Source organism: Dysidea avara, chromosome 10 (genome assembly GCF_963678975.1).
Source record: "Dysidea avara chromosome 10, odDysAvar1.4, whole genome shotgun sequence".
NCBI lineage: Eukaryota > Metazoa > Porifera > Demospongiae > Dictyoceratida > Dysideidae > Dysidea > Dysidea avara.
The window spans coordinates 10243066-10261934 of NC_089281.1; the positions used below are offsets into that span (position 1 = coordinate 10243066).

General features: G+C 37.6%; 2 protein-coding genes across 2 annotated transcripts; both read left to right on the top strand.

Moving 5' to 3' along the window:
- Positions 1 to 1052: 1052 nt before the first annotated feature.
- Positions 1053 to 2141, top strand: LOC136268173 (kelch domain-containing protein 8B-like). The gene has a single exon (XM_066063432.1). The coding sequence runs from the start codon at positions 1056 to 1058 to the stop codon at positions 2070 to 2072; it is 1017 nt and encodes a 338-aa protein (XP_065919504.1). The 5' UTR covers positions 1053 to 1055; the 3' UTR covers positions 2073 to 2141.
- Positions 2142 to 4944: 2803 nt separating this feature from the next.
- LOC136268904 (mitochondrial amidoxime-reducing component 1-like) lies at positions 4945 to 18487 on the top strand. Its single transcript, XM_066064371.1, has 6 exons — positions 4945 to 5202; positions 11508 to 11702; positions 14801 to 14924; positions 15375 to 15539; positions 17142 to 17203; positions 18266 to 18487. The coding sequence occupies exons 1-6, from the start codon at positions 5009 to 5011 to the stop codon at positions 18471 to 18473; spliced, it is 948 nt and encodes a 315-aa protein (XP_065920443.1). The 5' UTR covers positions 4945 to 5008; the 3' UTR covers positions 18474 to 18487.
- Positions 18488 to 18869: the final 382 nt, after the last annotated feature.

Here is an 18869-nt window from a genome sequence, read left to right on the forward strand (position 1 = left end):
AACTTGCATTTCTAAGGCCTAAATGGTAAAAATTTATTGCTGGAGAGTAATTATATATTTATTATATACTGCTAGGTAGCTGGACTGAATTTTTGATTACCATGTTTCAGAGCAGAAACCCCATAACAAGTCTGATGGTGTAGGCATAGGTATATTATCTATGGTGTAGGTCACTGGTAGACCCTCAGAATCAATTACTATACTGTAAAGCATTAAAAAAAATCAATGATTTGACAGTAGCTAGCTAGTTGGTCTATGGAGCTGCACAAAGAGGAGAGAGCTGAGCCAGACATCTTATTTTGTTAAGACAATATACAATGTAATAGTACAGGGGTGCCATGCACTGCAGCTGGTGGACAGTACAGCTATATAGGAGCCCTGGCTTGACTTGCACTAATAAATTACAGGTTCGGTAATTTATAATTAGGCAAACCGATAATAGATCCATCCTGCCGGTAAGCTTATGAACAGGAAACAGCAATGCGAACAGCCTGCTTAAACAGGGTTCGTATAGTCACTTTACAAGCATCAGCCTCTTGGGAAATTGTGTCTTAATGGCCTAAGCAACCAATCTCGATGGAAATGAGATTATCATATGTGACCGAATTTGACAAAACAAGGCTTCCACACATGTTTTGTCAAATTCCACACATGTTTTGTCAAATTCGGTCACATCTAGATAAGCCAGAAAGCTGAAGATCATTACAGTAAACAGACATATTGATTTTCCCTCGGATTTTCCTTCCGAGCTCTAGCAGCCAAAAGATGTTGCTGGTATTGCAATTGGTGGCGATAGTGAGTTCGAACAAACAGATGGAATTATTGGCTCGATTATTGGAAACCAACACCAAGTCAGGCCGTCTGCTGGAGGAAAGGTTAGTTGGAATAGTGCTAGGAGGGCAGACACTAGCAAGATATCCTTTACAAGAGAACAATACAAGTTAATAGGCCATAGGCCTGCTCTTGATCATGATAGTCCATATCTTCATCAGTGGCTGCACTTCTTTCACAGCCGATTATTCCACGTGATGCGTAATGACGTGCGAGTCCACGTGATGACACTGTACCCCACGCAATTGATTACATCATCATGTGATAACGCGATTGGAGTACCAGCTGATAGAGCCGAAATGGCCTCTCAAGATGTCCTACCCGACTTGTTCAGTGGATCAGTTAACATAAAGTGGAAAGAAGGAGCGCCTGCACCGATTGCTAGAGCGCAAGGCTGTGCGGTGCTGTTCAATAAAGCAGTTTATGTGGGAGGTGGCTTTACGAGTGGCGATGACCAGGAAAATGTAAGGGCAATAGATATCTATGATCCAGATACTGACAAATGGAACACGATTGATACCCCGCATGCCTTGTTTGCCATGACTGTCCTCATGAGCAAACTGCTGGTTGTAGGTGGGATGACGAATGATGGAGAGGTCACAAATAAGGTGCTGACGCTTGAGAATAACCATTGGAAAGACTATACAGAAATGCCAACAGCAAGGTGTATGCATGCAGCTGTTAGCCACAAATCAACGATGATAGTGATGGGTGGCCAGGTTGGTTTGACAACATTAAACACAACTGAGTTGCTGGATGGGGCTACTGATCAGTGGTCCAAGTGCGATGACCTACCAAAACCACTTTCCTTTCTACAGTCAGTCATAGTCAATGACATGGTGTATATATTAGGAGGGGTCACTTTGGTCCTTGGTGAAAACTCTCCTAAGTCAGTATATGGTGCTCCAGTACAAAATTTGTCCAGTAATCAGTTGAAATGGCAACATCTTGTAGATACTCCAAATAGCTTATTAGCGGCTGTTAGTCTGAGGAGCAAATACCTGTTGACTTTAGGAGGAGGACAAGAAGATAACAGCCCAGAAATGAAGCTTTTCAATGAAGTTTTTACTTTCAATCCATCATCTTCATCATGGATACCCACTTCGACACTTCCATTGCATGTAGCTTCTGCAGCTGTGGCAAGCAGCAATGATTCTAGGTTGGTAGTGATAGGAGGAGTGATTAAGGTGGATGAGAAGGATGATGCTACCAACAAAGTCTGGATTGGACAATTTCAGTAGATTTATCATTTGTAGCATTCATAGGTCTTTAATTTGTTTGCCTAGTTTTATGATATTATTATTATGTCACATGTTTTGTTAAGTGGCTTCTTGGTTTTAGTTTAGTTTGAACTTGTGAATATTGCCTTCATCAATAGATAATACATCTGCTGCTGCTTGTGGGAGTTATAGCCCAGGCATCTCAAGTTGGAGTAGGAGCATAGGGAGAGGGCTTCCCTGGAGTTACAGAAAACCCCTCTGAAATTGTACTTGTATAGGCTTGCAGCAGGAACACCAGGCTACTGAAATGGCAAAGTTTGGACATACACTGAGAAAAGTCAGTATAGTTCAGCAAAACTTTATGATAATAACATGTATGCAACTTTATACATTTGATTTCTTAGTGGCATATCTAGGAGGGGTGCATTTGGCCACAAGATATGAAGCAGTCCAATAGCTCGAATAGAATCACAAAAATGGTATCCATTAATTATACTAAGACACTTGGAAGAGGAAAGGTATAACATGGGCAACATATATAACAGATATCTCTATAAATTTAAGCTCCGATTTTCATAGGATCAGAATTTGAACCAGAAGTTATTCATTATTTGCAAGTTTAAAATCTCCACTATAATGCAAGGGTGGATCCAGACATTTGAAAATGCAGATAAGACAGATTATAATATATCAAATATCCTGCAAGCACACATTGTCATCTGGAGAGCAACTGAGCAACCATTATACATATGACCTTGCTAATAATCATGGTTTCCATTCTAAAATAAAGGTCATAATTATGATACACACCATATATACACACTTTTAGAGAACAGTGCAAGAGTATAACGTGTGTATATATTCTAACCTAAAATACATATAGGGCTATGAATTCAAATTAGGCTGAGAGCCATGTGACAGTCTATATAGCTGTATCTACATAGGAAGGTTGCGTTCTATCCATAATGGCAAAAGGTCGGTATCCTTTAGAAATCTACTGAAGTACTGAGCAGAGTCATCAGAATATATGTATGAACTGAATCGTACTGCAAATTCTTGTACCACCTTGTACACACCCATAGTAAAAGTTTCCTGTGAGAAAGTTCCTTTATGAAAGAATCCTCAAAATTCTGCCAATCAACCTTTTCACCTTCCACAGTACAAATGGGCTGCCTTGCAAACAGACACAAAGTCAATAATTTGGGTGAATTCTTCACCAAAGTAGCAACACCTTGAGCTGTCACAAATTTTACATGTAGCAGAATATGTACCAAATCACCATGAGATGAAATATTCTCCATGAAAGTATTGCACACATCAAAGTCACAAGAGTCAATACACAACTACTGCAATTTAAAATCATGAGGCAGTTGCAAAGTAGCAGAATGAAAAGATTTCAAATCAAACCTACAGCACATGAGTCTATTGCAGCACGGTGAAACATCTTCGGCAGCCAAGTAGTGGAGATTGTATAACCTGCAGTATGGGAGATGGAAAGTGTGACAGAACCATCACAAGAAGTCTATTGCTATTATATGGAATGATATTGTTGGAGTTGTGACATTCCAATGCCTTTAGGTTCACAAATCTCTGATACAAGCTAACAAGAGTTGCCTTTAGCACATCATGCTTAAACAAAATACAGCATTCCAATGCTAAATGAGTAAGTTTTGCCTTACTAAGTATTTTCCATAACTTCGTGCAACTTTCTACCTCCATAGATAGAATATGAAGTAAATTCAATCCTTGCAGACTTTTGCAGACTTTTGCAATCATGCGTAGACCTCTAAGGTCACTCAAACACTGAAAGCAGTGCTCAAAGTTAAGTCGCTGAAGATTAGGGAAAGCATAGGCTATTTGCTCCAAGTGACCAGAGTAAAGATCTTCATCACATGAGACATCAAAATCAGTCACAAAACTGACATCAGCTACATGAGGGATGCCTGCCTGCAAACTGTAGAGTACATTAACTGCAAATGCAGCATGGGCAGCTTTCTTACCCTGGAAGTGACTAGTAAACTGTAAATTCCCATGGCCATCCAAGCCTAATATTCCAAAATTACTAGCTTCAATAAAAGAAAGGTAGCACCTTGTCCAAACTCTAGTTGAAACAATGGCAAATGTGGACAAATGTTCAACGGAACCTTACAATCATCCGACTACCTAAAACTAGCAGTATGACCAACAGGCACATTTGAATTCCACTTTGGCCATGCAATCTGATGGCAAACCATAAATGTCATGTAATACCTCACCATCTTCTGGGCATATCAAATGCATGTGTGGTGGTTTAAAACCAGACGCTACCAACTCTTCCAACCATGTAATACACATTTTCTGGTTATGCACATGCAATCTGAGATCTTTAATGGTTGAACTCATTTTCAGCAGTGGCTTAATTTCAGCAGCACACCACTGCACTTCCAATAATTGTAAATGCTTCAACTGTAGCAGAGCCTTTCGTAGATGATCAAGGCTTAGGTTAACTGTTACAGCTGGTAGATGGAGCTGTCTTATATTACTGCAGTGATGTTATGTATCCATTAGCTTTAGCCACATGCTCTCCTTGTTTCATTAACACGCCACTCACACACATCTCTTCACGCTCGTCATAGTTTGGCCACACAAATTCGCTCCACAACGATGTTATTTCTACGATGCTTCGAAATCTTCGTGATAGGACGAGGCATTTCACCTTATCTCGAGTGGGCAAATGTGATATGATATCCACTAATATCTCTGTCGTTCCAAAAATAACTCCATGCCTTGCTCCCTCGCTTGCTCCTGATTTTACCGCTCTGTTGGTTCCCCTCGTGGTTCCCGGACGTTTTCGGCTTTCGCGCCACCAAGTAAGGCTAAGCGCCCTCTAGAATATTTTATGACGTCACCACATAGACTCGTAGATCGAGCTCGGAAAAGAGAGCACACCCCTGTTGCTGAAATACCGGTCGAAAACCATGACTAGTCGCGTAATAGTAGGGGTGTCGGCTGCCAGTGCAGCTGTAGTCGTCGGACTATATCTGTGGAAAAAATGGAAAAGCAGTAGAAAAGTTGCGGAGGTCACTCAGTTATACATCTACCCGATTAAATCTTGCCACCGTATGGAACTTAAGACGTCGGAGTGTGGTAGCAGAGGATTAAAATATGACAGGTGAGTTACTTCAAAGGTACGCGCCTACACATATTACCAACCTTCAAAGACGATTTATTTTATATATGTGTTAATTTTGATTTATATAGTAATTTGTGTGTGTAATAGTTTGTGTGCTTATGTTGTAATTGTTTGGTTGTACATGTGTTAATGTATGTGCTCTGTTGTATTTAATTTTTGTTTGTATTTATGTATGTTGTGTCTTTGCTCCTCTGCCAGGGAAGAACGGCATTGCCGACTGGTTTGAGGTAAAATTCAAAATCAAATGATGATGTGAAATCAGGTATAAAGGGTGGCCCAGGGGAGGTTGGACGCATTCACGTGAGCTGTACATTTTCATTGGAAAATCTTCGTTTCAAGACAATTTTATTAAAACTATAGTGCATTTGAAAGTTTATGTATTCCTAAATCTAACTGCGTGGCGAACCCCGTTGATTTGGCTGGTAACAAAGCCAGAGTTTAAAGCGCCAATAAAATAAATTACGTAAAATCAGTTTTATCGAGGAAAGTAATACAGCAATCTCAGTGTAACGCAGTGAAGGGTCGTTGTTTCATTATAGAAAATGTACGTGACAAGTCTGGTGAAGTTGTATGCATCAAATCACAATTTATTAATTTCACCCCGAATCTCAAGTGCTTTGAGAAAACGAAGTACATAGCCTTGAAACCTACGTGAAGGACTATCTGAATATCTAACAAACCCCAGTGAACTCCATAGTTTTTTAGTTTAGTATAGCGACTATTGAGAGTCACATGAAATACCAAAGAAAAGAATGCAATTAAGAGCAATATATTTAAGTAGCGCTTATAGTGTGTCCAACCTCCTCTGAGGGTGGCCTAGCTACAAATGATGAATCAAGTCTAATTTCTAGGGGCTTTCATCAGTTTTCATGTACAGATACTGTGTTGGGGATAACGCATTACTTATGTAACTCATTGCGTAATCCTTTTGTGGTAACTAATGCACTCATCAAACCCCTCCCAGGCAACAGTTATTAGACTGTAGATATTTTATAGATGTACTTTATATGTGTACACGCCCTCATTTTGAGGTTTGTGCATAATACAATTACGTTGTGCAAAAAAGTTATGTTTGAATTATGACAATTCCTTGAGTCAGAAATACCCAAATGTGTGTAATTCCTGAATCACAGAAAATTTATTTGGAATTGTGTAAGGAATTGTCGCAATTAATTTATCTTTCGGCAATTATATACACGAATGTGCCTAATTCCTTTCAGGAAATGTGCATGAATTATGACAATTTTGTGATAAACTTGTATATTTCCTGAAAATTTCATTTAAGTTTCATTACAGAAACATCATGGAAACATATCTTTTTGCTCAGTGTTAATAATAATAACAGTGGGGCAAAGGTAGGGATTTGACTTTTTTTAATTCAAATTCAGCCTCAATGAAGTAATGAAGTAGTAACAAAGCCTATTGAATGAAGCTTACTGACAATTTACTTTCTCTTGAATACGATTATAACTAATATTTACACATTGTCCAACAATGAAATCATGTCACGTGATACGGTGCACGTGGTAGTTGCACATGTGCAGCTTAACACAAAGTAATATACTGTAATATGATAGTTATGGGTAATATGTAACTGCAACTAAATAGTTTTTGTTTTAAGTAATAGTAATAAGTAAAGAGTTACTTTTAAAAAGTAACTGTCCCAACACTGACGGGTACATGCAAGGAAGAAGAGGCACAGAGTTTTACATGTGCAGTACAGTTGCTTATCATACAGTAAGGTAGGGCTGGTATTTTCTACTTGCGATTATTGCACTGAGGTGATCATGCGATAATTGCGAGTATATAGATTGCCATATCCACTATAAGATAATATGTGTCATAAATAAGACATTATTGTGGGCCTACAGTATTCAACTCTGATATGCAATGGAAGTACAAGTTGCTGTCAGACTTTCAGTGCTTCTTGGTACAGCTCTCTAATGTTTGTGTCAGTCCTGTAGTCACTGCAAAGCACTAATAACACAATTTCTCTCTTAGCAATTATGCAGAAATTGCAATAATATTGCACAAACGGTATTGCGGTATTTTCAAAAAAGCTGCAGTACCCAGTATTGCACATCATAATATTGCATACAAGCGATAATATTGAAATATTGCCCAACCCTACAGTAAGGGGAAGCAATGTTAATACTGTGTGCAGCACTAGGGATGTGTGAGGGAATGCCCACCAGAAAATTGTGTGTGTTAGACTCTTTCAAGTTCTAGTACATTCTCAGGTAACTGAGTGGATCTGAGGAGGGCTGTGCCCCCTAGTCATGACTTACAGGACAAATACTCTAATAGAACAGTCACCTTAATACAGTAGTCAGGCAAATAATGGTACCTATTCTAATAAATGTTGAAATCATCTTACATTCAGTTTCATTCTCAGATTCAATAAAAAATTCTAGGGCATGCCCCCCAGATCCCCTTAGAGTACACACTAAGGTATGCCTTCCACATATTACCTAGCTATGGTACTATGTAGCTATATATGTGACCGGATTTCATATAACCCAGCTTCCACACACACAAAATCAAACTTACGTTTTTACCAGAAATGGATTGCTGGTCTAATACACTATCATATTCCACTCTGTATTTCCTGGCGAGTCTGGTTTCTGGAGCAGCTTTCTTCCGACCCTGTCAAAGCCACGTGTGGAAGATTGGCGCTATTAAATGGCCATGGCTTGGTGTGTAGTGAGCTGGGACTTCACAGAGAGCTCACCAATAGTGTTCTCAATTAATTTGGAGTGATTCGAGGGCCATGGAGGGCCCAAGCTTGGCCTCTGGATTCCATTAGTCTTCTTGCTCCATTTTATACTCCTATATTAAGCCCACCCATCACCCCCTACCCACTGCCCCTATTACTATCACCTGTGATGTTATTACCCTCTCGAAAAAAGCTTCCCAAAACAGGGCACATTTCGGGTATCAGAAACTTATGCACCCACATAGTGTTAGCTAGTAAATAGATGAATAATTGGTGCAAATTTTGTTTGCACAGCTGTAGGCACTGGGAAGTTATTACACAATGATTACTTAAAATTGCCATATCTCTGTGCGTCGAAGCCGGGTTTTGTCAAATCCAGTCACATATATGTACATACGTTGGCATCACTAAAAGTTTGGCTATACCCCTGAGCCTCATTAAAGTCCTGAGTACACTTATAACCATCGAGCAGGTTCTATCTAGCTATCAAAAATGCTCTGAGATTCAAACATAGGGAGTTAAATTTTGAGAATACATCCAACTGGAGTCTTATAATTTAAGTGCCTGCCCTTTATTTATCAACCAAGTGAAAGAAGTACCAAGTACGGAAAAGGCCACTGCAATTAATCCAGTCACTACAGAAATTATGGACAATTCTTGTGGCAACCAGCCGCACTGAAACCACGTTACCATGAATCAACACCTACACGGCAGTGGAGAAAGTAATGGGACAGTGCTCCACCCACCCGCATTCCTAAGATCTACACGTGTATTACCCTCTTGTCAGGGTTTCATTTAGGGGCACTTGCCCACCTTCCCTTGACAAGCTCTTATCCCGCTTAATTTTTTAAGCAACAGTTAAAATGAAAGTGCATCAAAATGCATCAGGAACAGTAGTAACCTGAGATTACTTCTGGTCATTCTCAGGTAGCTGAGAATGCACCAGAAGCAATCTGAGATGTAAGAATCTACAATACAAAATTTTCTAGGGGCATGTCATTCTCAGGCATAGGTGGATCTATTGGGGGGAGGAGGATAGAGGAGAGGTAAGAAATTTTAGTGTTCATTCCACTATGAGCTGAAAAAGAATGGAACTCCAAACACTGTGGAATATACCTGAAAACAAAGTGGAATGACCATTTGCATCCGAATAATTGATAGTCAGGGCGCACATTTAATCATGCAACTCAGTGGTTGGAATGATTGCAATGATACTTTTTGTACTGTTCTTCATTTGTAATGTTGTATAGAGCAGTTGCATGTGATGTCACAGGCGCAGCGTTCAACTGAAACATATGGCAAAACGTGTGGCCATAGATAATGGCATTTGTACAGCCAGATGCTGGTAAAATTGTGTGTTTCATTTTCCTGTTATTGTAGAGTGACTAACAGCCAAACTACGTCGGTGTTGATAATCATCTGTTATCAGGTACTAACATACTAGAGTAGTGAGAGCATAGCCTGTCTGTTTTGTGGCTACATGGCAAAAAATAGTGTGCATTCGCCCACGCAATTTTGAAACAGGTCCACTCGTAAGTTGAAATGATGATGCTAAACTGCTTTCTTTCTTCATAATTGTGTCAGAAAACTCTTTTAACACATTGGTAAACTGAATAAGCATCTGGCTTCGTGAGCGTGCTAGGATTTTGTTGTAATTTCAGAAACCAGACCAGCTACGCTTTCGTCCTTCTAGTATATTAATACCTTATAATAGGTGAATGTAACACTGTAGTATCTAAGCTATCCATACTTGCGTTGTGGCAGTAGAATCGGATACTCAATTTTCATGCATTGTGGCAATGGATTCTTGCCACATGTTTTTTAAGCACATCTAATGTAATTATTTGTGCAACCGCTCTATAACAGGTGGAAAATGTGAAATGACAATGACAATTTCCAGTAATTCTGGCTGTTTCCTTTGATGTTATATAGTATATTTTTAAAATGTCCAACCATGTCCACCTTTTACCAACTACCCATTTGAGGATTACTCACACCCTATTGAAGCACAGAAAAACAATAGGTACTATAATTACAAGACAAAGGCTCCACATGTATTTTGCATGTGGTAACTGTATCACGTGGAATACTTTGTGTCAAGATCAAGATACTTTAATAGAACATTCACCATACCTGATTATTAAATTTCCATTGTGAATTATTATGATGATATTTCTATACACTACCCAGGGGCAGAGGAGCCACCCTTATTTAGTAGGGGAGGGGGGGTGGTGAAGCTAGGGTATGACATGTCTTAGTGTGTAAAGCACACTAGCATGCAAAACATGTAAATCTAGGGGGTCTGGGGGCATGCTTAGGCCCTCTGAGATTGAATCTGGGAGTGATTTTAGCAGTATATCAGAATGCTATTAACATTAGTTTGACTGTTGTATGCTCTATTAGGGTATCTCAAGCTTGAGACGTTTATATTAGTATATCCAGTAGACCTATAATGAAATCTGGGGACATACTGCCTTCCTCCAGGAAATTTTTGAGATTTAGACTCTCGAAATTAAATCTGAGAATGATTTTAGCAGTCACCTTTAATATTATTATATTTGTTGACTGTCGTATTAGGGTGACTGCTCTATTAGGATATATCGATCTTGATTCGTATACTGTAGAATCTGGTTGTTAGGCGCATGCACTTAATATTGTGCTTAACATATAGTTGTTAAGCACATGTGCCTAATAAAAAACCTCATTGTGATTATTATGGATTCACTCTCTTGTGGTGGGGTGAATTGCAGTCATTACATGTACCAACATTTTGAGTCCAGTTTTTTGCACTGAGTCCTTTGTGTGAACATACTATGCTTCACTGGGTAAGTATAGTAAAGACGCATATTTTGGCTTTGTACTTCATGAAATTTCCTATTAGCAAACTTCTAACATTTCTTCTCTTGTATAACTTCATGTCATGTTGGAGCTTCATGTTCGTCCACATGTGTTTTACTTTATCAACCATGATTATTTATGAGATATGGGTATGCGCTTAACAGGTAATATGTACTTAATATATACATACGCTTAACAACCAAACTCTACGGTTGATTCACTGGAATTGCAAATATAGTTAGCTATTTGGTGTGATGCAATTAGTACAATTGTTCAATGACAGCTATAGATAATTTTAGGGGGGCTAATCCTCCATAATCTTTTTGACACGGGCTATAGCCCCCTTCTCCGCCACCCCTGACACAACCATCAATCAGGTTACCAGAAAGCTTTTCTCCTAGTGCAATAAACACTGTTTTATCCTAAATTTGCCTTCTTTCCCTGTCAAGTCTCCTGTGTTCCCCTAACAGTGTCCCCTAGATCTGCCTACGAATACCTTTGGGACCATGGTCAAACTCAATATCAGCAGTTTAGGCTACAACACAAAATTAGTGCTAAACTATTGGTCAAGAACAAACAAATTATTGATCAATAATTCTAAGTATTAAGTCACTGATCAAGCACACAATGGCTTAATCAACACTTTTGACTGCAGTTGCAAACCTATGTGTGCCTGCCACTATACCTCATTGACTGTCTTTTGTGTGTTGTCATTCTATTGTGTATACAGGTGCTGGGCAATAGCTAAGAAGGTGGAAGATGGAAACAGAATATTATCTCAGGCTCAGTACCCAAAGCTAGTAGTAGTGGTACCAGAATTGTGGCCATTGTCCAATGGGAAGGTAGAGCTCCACATTACGGCACCTGGTATGTCACCACTGGTGGTACCAGAGGAACTTCCTCCCAGTAGTCCTACTGTAGTGAGGTAATATTGTCTAGTGTGCTACATGTGAGAAATGTGCCAATCTAGTTAGGGCTGCACCGATTCTGGTATCGGTATTGGAATCGGGCCAATACTGCTGTTTTCATGAAGTATTGGAATCTGCTATTATATTGCTGCAGATACTGATTCTTATCACATGCAATAATAAAATAATGTTTGCTTGTACTTGCTTATTTACTAGCACAATGGACACCTGAAAGCATCAGGTATAACACTAAAAGCTACCAGCAAAAGTACTGATCTATGCTGGAACTTACCGTGAAAATGCTTTACTGAGGAAAAGATCAATATACTCTAATAGAACAGTCAATAACACTAATAGAACAATCAGGTAGAAGTGACTGTTTTATTAGGATATTTGTATTTTGTAAGCACCATTATGATATTATCTACACTTCTCCAGGTAAAGTACAGAAGAATACTGGACTATCCATTAAACTGGTTTACATTTCAGTGACCTCTTTCTTTGTGAATCTTGAATGGCTACTTCATCATAAACATGAACCATATAAAAACTTGTACAAGAACACCATGAAATGCACTATATGTGGTGTAACTAATAAACGTGTGCACTATGAAGTAGCTACTTTAAGGTACTTGGTATCGATACTTGTACTTGCAGATACTTCCCAGCTGAGTATTTGGTATTTGAAGTGTCGGTAAAAAGTGGAATCAGTACAGCCCTAATACTAGTGTATGGATTTTATAGTGCTGTCAAAAGTTGTGTTGCTATTTATGTTCTATTAAAATAATTGAAGTATGTAAATCAATGGGGTTCAATTCTAGGAACAAAGACTATAAATGTCCATAGTACTCTTAGTATTGCAGTTGCTCTGTTTTCTTGGCACTAAAATTTCATTCAGGGTGTGGGATCGTACATAAGTAGAGGTGTAATTATTGGACTGTTAACTCCCTCAAACCTCATTTTCTCAACATAATAACAAATTTGCACAAATATTGCGGCATATTGGTTATCAGGGATACTCCTATATATTGTGGTAGCTATATCAGGACTATTATTAGGAGCCCACCATCAAAGCACTCATTAATTTTTAATACTGACAAGTGTGAGGAATGTTACAAGCTAGTACAATAAAAAGTACTTAAACAAGTGGGATCATCACTGAAGTGCAAATTTAATTTCTACTTTTGTTCTTCAGATGATGATGATCCAAGCAGTAATGATCCCTGTAACTTGTAAAATTCCTACTTCTTATTGTAAACCTAATTCATCATTAGTGAACATCTATAGCACTGCAGCAAAAGAAAGAGCAATACCAGTGCTAGACAGTTGGAACAGTGATAGACTCGATTTGTACAGCAACAGTACAGCAAATAAATTACGGGTGCTTAAATAGTCAATCATAACTTACAACTGAAACAAGCTACAAAGATGGGACTTGGCTCAATCTGTAAACCATGAACTAGAAAATCTATCAAAGGTATGGTGTTTTCCCTGTACTCCTCCATGTTGACTAAGAAGAAGGCAGAAATGACAACAGTAAACGTTATTCTACCGCATCATAACTAAGTGCCCATAACTCATGTATGCTTTGCTGTACAAACAAGAAACAAAGATTTTCTTACTCTCCATGGACAGGTGAATCCAGTGGTATATAGGTTTTATTGATTTGAGCTTCATTTCAGTGCGTACCAAAACAATCATAATTTTTTATGTAACATGCATATTTTTACCCAGTGTATTTCAATATGTTTTTATAGCAGAGCAGAATTTTCTGAAAACAGCCAGTTTTCACTCAGTGGGACATAATTACTGATAAACAATGTATATGTAGCTGTTTTGTACTACAGCTGTATGTTAGTCTACACTGTTGGATGCATGGTGTAGATGATATGTAACATCAAACCAAGAGTACATAATATATCCCTCCTCTATTATTATGTACTCTTAAATCAAACCAAACCACTGGTATACTACTGCGAATTAACCCTTGTGCTGTCAGCAAAACAAAGTGGGAAGCTTGTGATGCATACATTGTACTCTACATAGTACAGCCCATAGACACCTGTTGAATTTAAGCGATGTCTAACAGCAAAAAAATCAGGCTCATAGCCTTAGCAGTTATTGAATTATACCTGTCTGAAGGCATTGGTAAGTAAGTCAGTGAGTCAGTCAATAGAAAATTCCAGTAAGTAAAATTTTGCAACAACTTACTGAAAGCTGGTTGCACTGAAAGCACTTTAAGCACTTTGAGCTTGATTGTAACTACCAGGGCATAGTGGAGCTGGTTTCTCGTCAATAGTTTTTTTTTGTCGTAAGGTGTGATCTTCATGATCCCACCATGCGCTGTATGAGCTTTTCCCAATACTTTTGATCATCCTAGTGTACAGTATGGCTTGGGTGTGAGATTGTCTGCTGATTGAGAAGCTATAGATATTTGTACCCTTATTAGTACATTTCTAGAGAACCTTTAAATGCTAGTGCTTTTTATTGAAGTTGATTATATATATACAGTACTACATTTCTCTAAGGCAATTGTTTACAAGAATTCTGAAGGATAAACTCGTCCTTCATATTCCATAAGCTCATGATGTAGGCCCATCATGACGCAAATAAAAATGTTGATATAGTTTAGAGATTTTGAGGCCCATAAGCTCTATGTGTAGTTTGTGTGTAAGCCATAATTTCTCATTTTATACCACATGCAGTTCTCAAAACAAATACCATATAGTTGGAAATTTTCAAGGGACGAAACTTTCACGAATTTTGTGAGTAATGATAGCTTCGTGAAAATATAATTGTGAAATTTTTTAGGTTTATACACATAGCTAATACTCTACCAAAACCATTTTCTAGACTTTCGTGAATTAAAAACACATTTTATATAGTTTCACAAAAATTTCATCCCTTGAAAACTTCCCACTATACGGTATACAATAACTATCCAACTATAGTACTGCTCAAGGGTGAACTTTACAATAACAGTCTTATTCACTACTGTAAATAGTATCACACTGCAATAAAGGTGTACTTTTACCTAGTTGATGAAATACTGCACATCATTATGTATCTGCATGGATTTGTGTTAATTCTTATACACCATGTACATGTATCACAGTGATAGTGATGGTTGCATAAGTGGAGAAGGTCAAGATGTTGGTGATGAAGCCAGTCTGTGGTTTAGCAAGTATCTTGGGATAGAGTGTAGAATGTACTATATGTCACCATCTCATCAACCAAGATACTGATCACAATGTTTACGGACCTCTAGGAAAGCCTGGTGAACAGGTTAGTCTAATGAGGTAGTATTACACCAATAATTGGATCAGCTATATATCAGGAGAATTCTATATTGTTCCAGTGTATCACATTGGTATATGAGGAAAATAAGCAGTAGATGCAGATATTCAAGAAGTACAAATTTGTATACTCCAAAACATATTTATAAACTTTTCTTGGTGTCCAACATTGCTAATGCTGGCCAATTTCTTGAAAAAACAAGTGGTCCTTAATGTATTTGATTAGCTACAATTATACTGGTTTGAAAATATTATTTAGTGTCAACTATTGGAATTTTAGCTGAATCTCATGTCGGTGCAACATAGTATATGTACAAATTTCCATCTCTAAAACACAGTTGTAAGTTTCTTCCTTTTAGCAATGTATATGAATCTTCTTTTTTTTACTGTTAGACATCATTTGCTAACACAAGTTCCTTGCTGGTTGTGACAGAAAATGCTCTAGATGATCTCAATTCTCGTCTCCAAACTCAGCTACTACCTATTGACAGGTTCAGAGGTAACATTGTATTGAGACTACCAGAGGATGGCTCAGCTGCTGGTAGAAAATATCCTGAAGTGAGATGTGCAAAATATTTTGTACTACCCCTGTAGTATTTTAGTGTTTCCTTTATGACAATTGGTATAATCAAACATAAGTGTGTCTTTAGTGTGATGTGAAATGTAGCTGCAATTAAAATTTTTTCTAACTGACTACCTACCAGATGTTTTCAGAAAAGAGTAGCTTGATTTCTTCACTGTTCGATGTCGCTTGGACCCAAGATATGCCTTTTCACCAACATCAGTAGCTACAATGCATTCATTGTGTACCTACCACTGTCCTCCTTTGTGTGCTATTTCTTTTCTGAAAGGTGTCATTTGTGGTAGTGCATTTTGTATGCCTTCTGTTGCATAGCTGTAGTGGAAACCCCTTTTCAAATAATATTTCACCATGTCTCCATATATATATTATATTGTTCTTTGAATGTAGAGCTATGTAATGGAAGAATTGATTAATGATTGTAGAAAAACCTTTTCAGTGGTTTTGTAGAAAAATCAGATTTAAAAAGCATTGAGTTGTATCAAGATTTTATGTACTCTTTGTTGCATTATTCAAATGTTCTCTCTATATAGAAAAAAAGTCCCAAAGCCAGCTAAAAATAAAACAAGAATTACCCATAACAGGGGTGTATCCAGGGGTTTCAGGAAACCCTTTGGAGTTTACACACTGCTGAAACATCGGGAAATTTAAACTTCAGTTTTAGGGCAGATTGTATCGATGGTGGGATTAATCGTAATTGTCTCTGAACATTGTGATGTTTATATGTATTATTAAAATGTGCATTAGTAAATTCAAAATGGTGGTGCATGCTGTTGTGGAAGAACACAGTCTGGAAAACAAGCCTACACTTCTGAGACAGTTCAATATGTAAATAAATCTTACTATGTAGTTAAAAAGCTTACCTGTTAGAAACTGTTGAATTTTTAAGGATATTATTATTCATTATGCTGTTTGTATTAAACAGTAACTACCTTTGGCCTTAATGTGTTGAACAACTTCACCGTGTGTTGTTAAAATAAATAGCTCATACAAAGTTGCACATACACAATGCTATTGATGTATATGAGTTATAACATCATGATACTTATCATAATCGTGGTATGTTGCATCCTACAATCATGAAAGTAGCAAAATGTCATAATTGCTCAGCCCTATTCAGTTTACAGAATCTTAAATCTACTGTACTATGAAACAGGACACATTTTAAACCTTTATCTTAGTTATAGTTTCTCACATGATAGCAACACTTGTAGCATTGTTCTGAACAATAGTGGATTAAAAGATCAAGATACTCTAGTAGGTAATATAACTACTCTAAATAACAGTCACTTGTAGCCTAATTTTAGCTTGCAAATACAAAAGAATCATTGTCTCTACTATAACAACCAAGCTGTAAATAAGGGTACAGCCATCAAAAAAGCTAGATAGAAAAAGTTGTGAAATTCAATGTGGTGGTCAAGAAATTGCTGTGTTAGTGCTGATAATGACAGCATCGCATATTGACAATATATCATTGCAGCCTTTTCTTGGCTACCACCTTTTGATTTCACTTCTTTCCCTCTATGGTCACACCTTTTTACAGCTTGGCTCTTTTGGTAGTGTGTGTATTTATTGCTTAGGACTCTTGGACACATTTTACAGTGGGATCTGTCAAGCTACGTGTTCAGAGACCTTGTACTAGGTATGTATATAGTGTTCACTAATCATTTGTGCATGCAATAATAAGAATAAGGCATGCATTAAATTGAGAAGTCACTAGTAGAGACTATTTAGCGCAATTTGATCATGCAGTATACTGAAAGGTTGACTGTATGTACTGAGTGCAAAACAATCTTCTATTATCATTATATCAATAAAACAAATTACAAATCTATAATGGATCTCATAGTGTCTTATGGTTTTTCAGTATAAGGCACAGGCATTTATACCACCAAAGTGATGAGGCTCTAAAGGGCCTGACTACATGATACTATCTGTATTAAAATTCTATATTACTTGTACAACAGTATGGTCTGTACTGTAGTGCTGTAATCTGTAGCGTACTAGCCTACCCTCTGCGCATGCAATTATAAATGAAAAGTGATGATTGCACTATATTTGTTTTTAATTTCTATGGGGGCAGTTGGAAAAGGTGGACATGGTTAGACATGAAACATTTTCAAAATATATTTTTACATTGATAGAATAGTTGATTTTCATACCCCATGTTGTTTTGTACGCTAGTCTCTACTTCCAGACCCTGATGTAATGTTGTCTTCACATACTGCATACAGCTCAATCTTAAGTCACGTTCTAGGCTAGTTTCAGCTGATTTGATATTGATGCCTTTAGCTATTAACAGTTGAGTAGCTGTATAACTTATCCATTTCTCATAGGCCTTTGCTCAGTTGTTCACTCAACTGCCAAACAAGCTTCAAAATGTGTATACTCGGCATCTCTATCAGTCAACCTTCTGCTAGTCATAAAATACATAAAACCAGTTAAAGCATCATGCACTACAGAAAATATAGCATTTGGATGTGGTGTGGTCTCAAGCCTAGTATTTCCTCATGCTACATTAGTCTCCCTCCCTCATGCTATACTTTGCGTATTGCACTTGTTTGCTGTGTTTTAACTAGTATGTAAATATCAATACATAACTTTCCTTAGACTGATCTCACCCACTCGCTTTGTTTACCATACAACTTTCTATAACTTTTTGTACACTACATGCATTTCAACATATAATAAATGTTGTTTATAGATGTGTAAAAACAACAGTTGACCAGGAAGAAGGAGTACTGAAGGGACCAGAGCCACTGAAGACACTGAGGACTTACAGAATGTATAGTAGAAGTAATAAAATACTCCAGAGTAGGCAAAATGGAATATTTGGCATATGCTGTGCTGTTTTAGAAGGAGGAACCATTTCAATTGGTGATGGTGTATATGTACCATACAGTATATTTTAATTTGTTTTACTTTATCATACAGATTGGGCCTTACGTACATCAACTAATGTATCACTCAGTCTGACCGTAAGAGGGAAAAACAACTTTGCTTGATGCCTTGTATACACATACATAACTAAACACTGTGAAACATTCCTTTGTGCCTTGGATAAAATGTAGTCTTTCAGGACTGCTATAGGATTGGAAACTAGCTCATTACAATATTGAAGTAATTGACCAGTAATTGCAGCTGTATGCTTCTTAGCTACTGATTTCATCATATAAACTAGGTATACAGTATGCTTATAGTCAGCTCAAGGAATGATTATAATTATTATTATTGTCAGTAAACTGCAGTGCACATAATGTGTGTGTCAACAAATCAAACGATGTTGCATTTATGTAGATGATGATTAC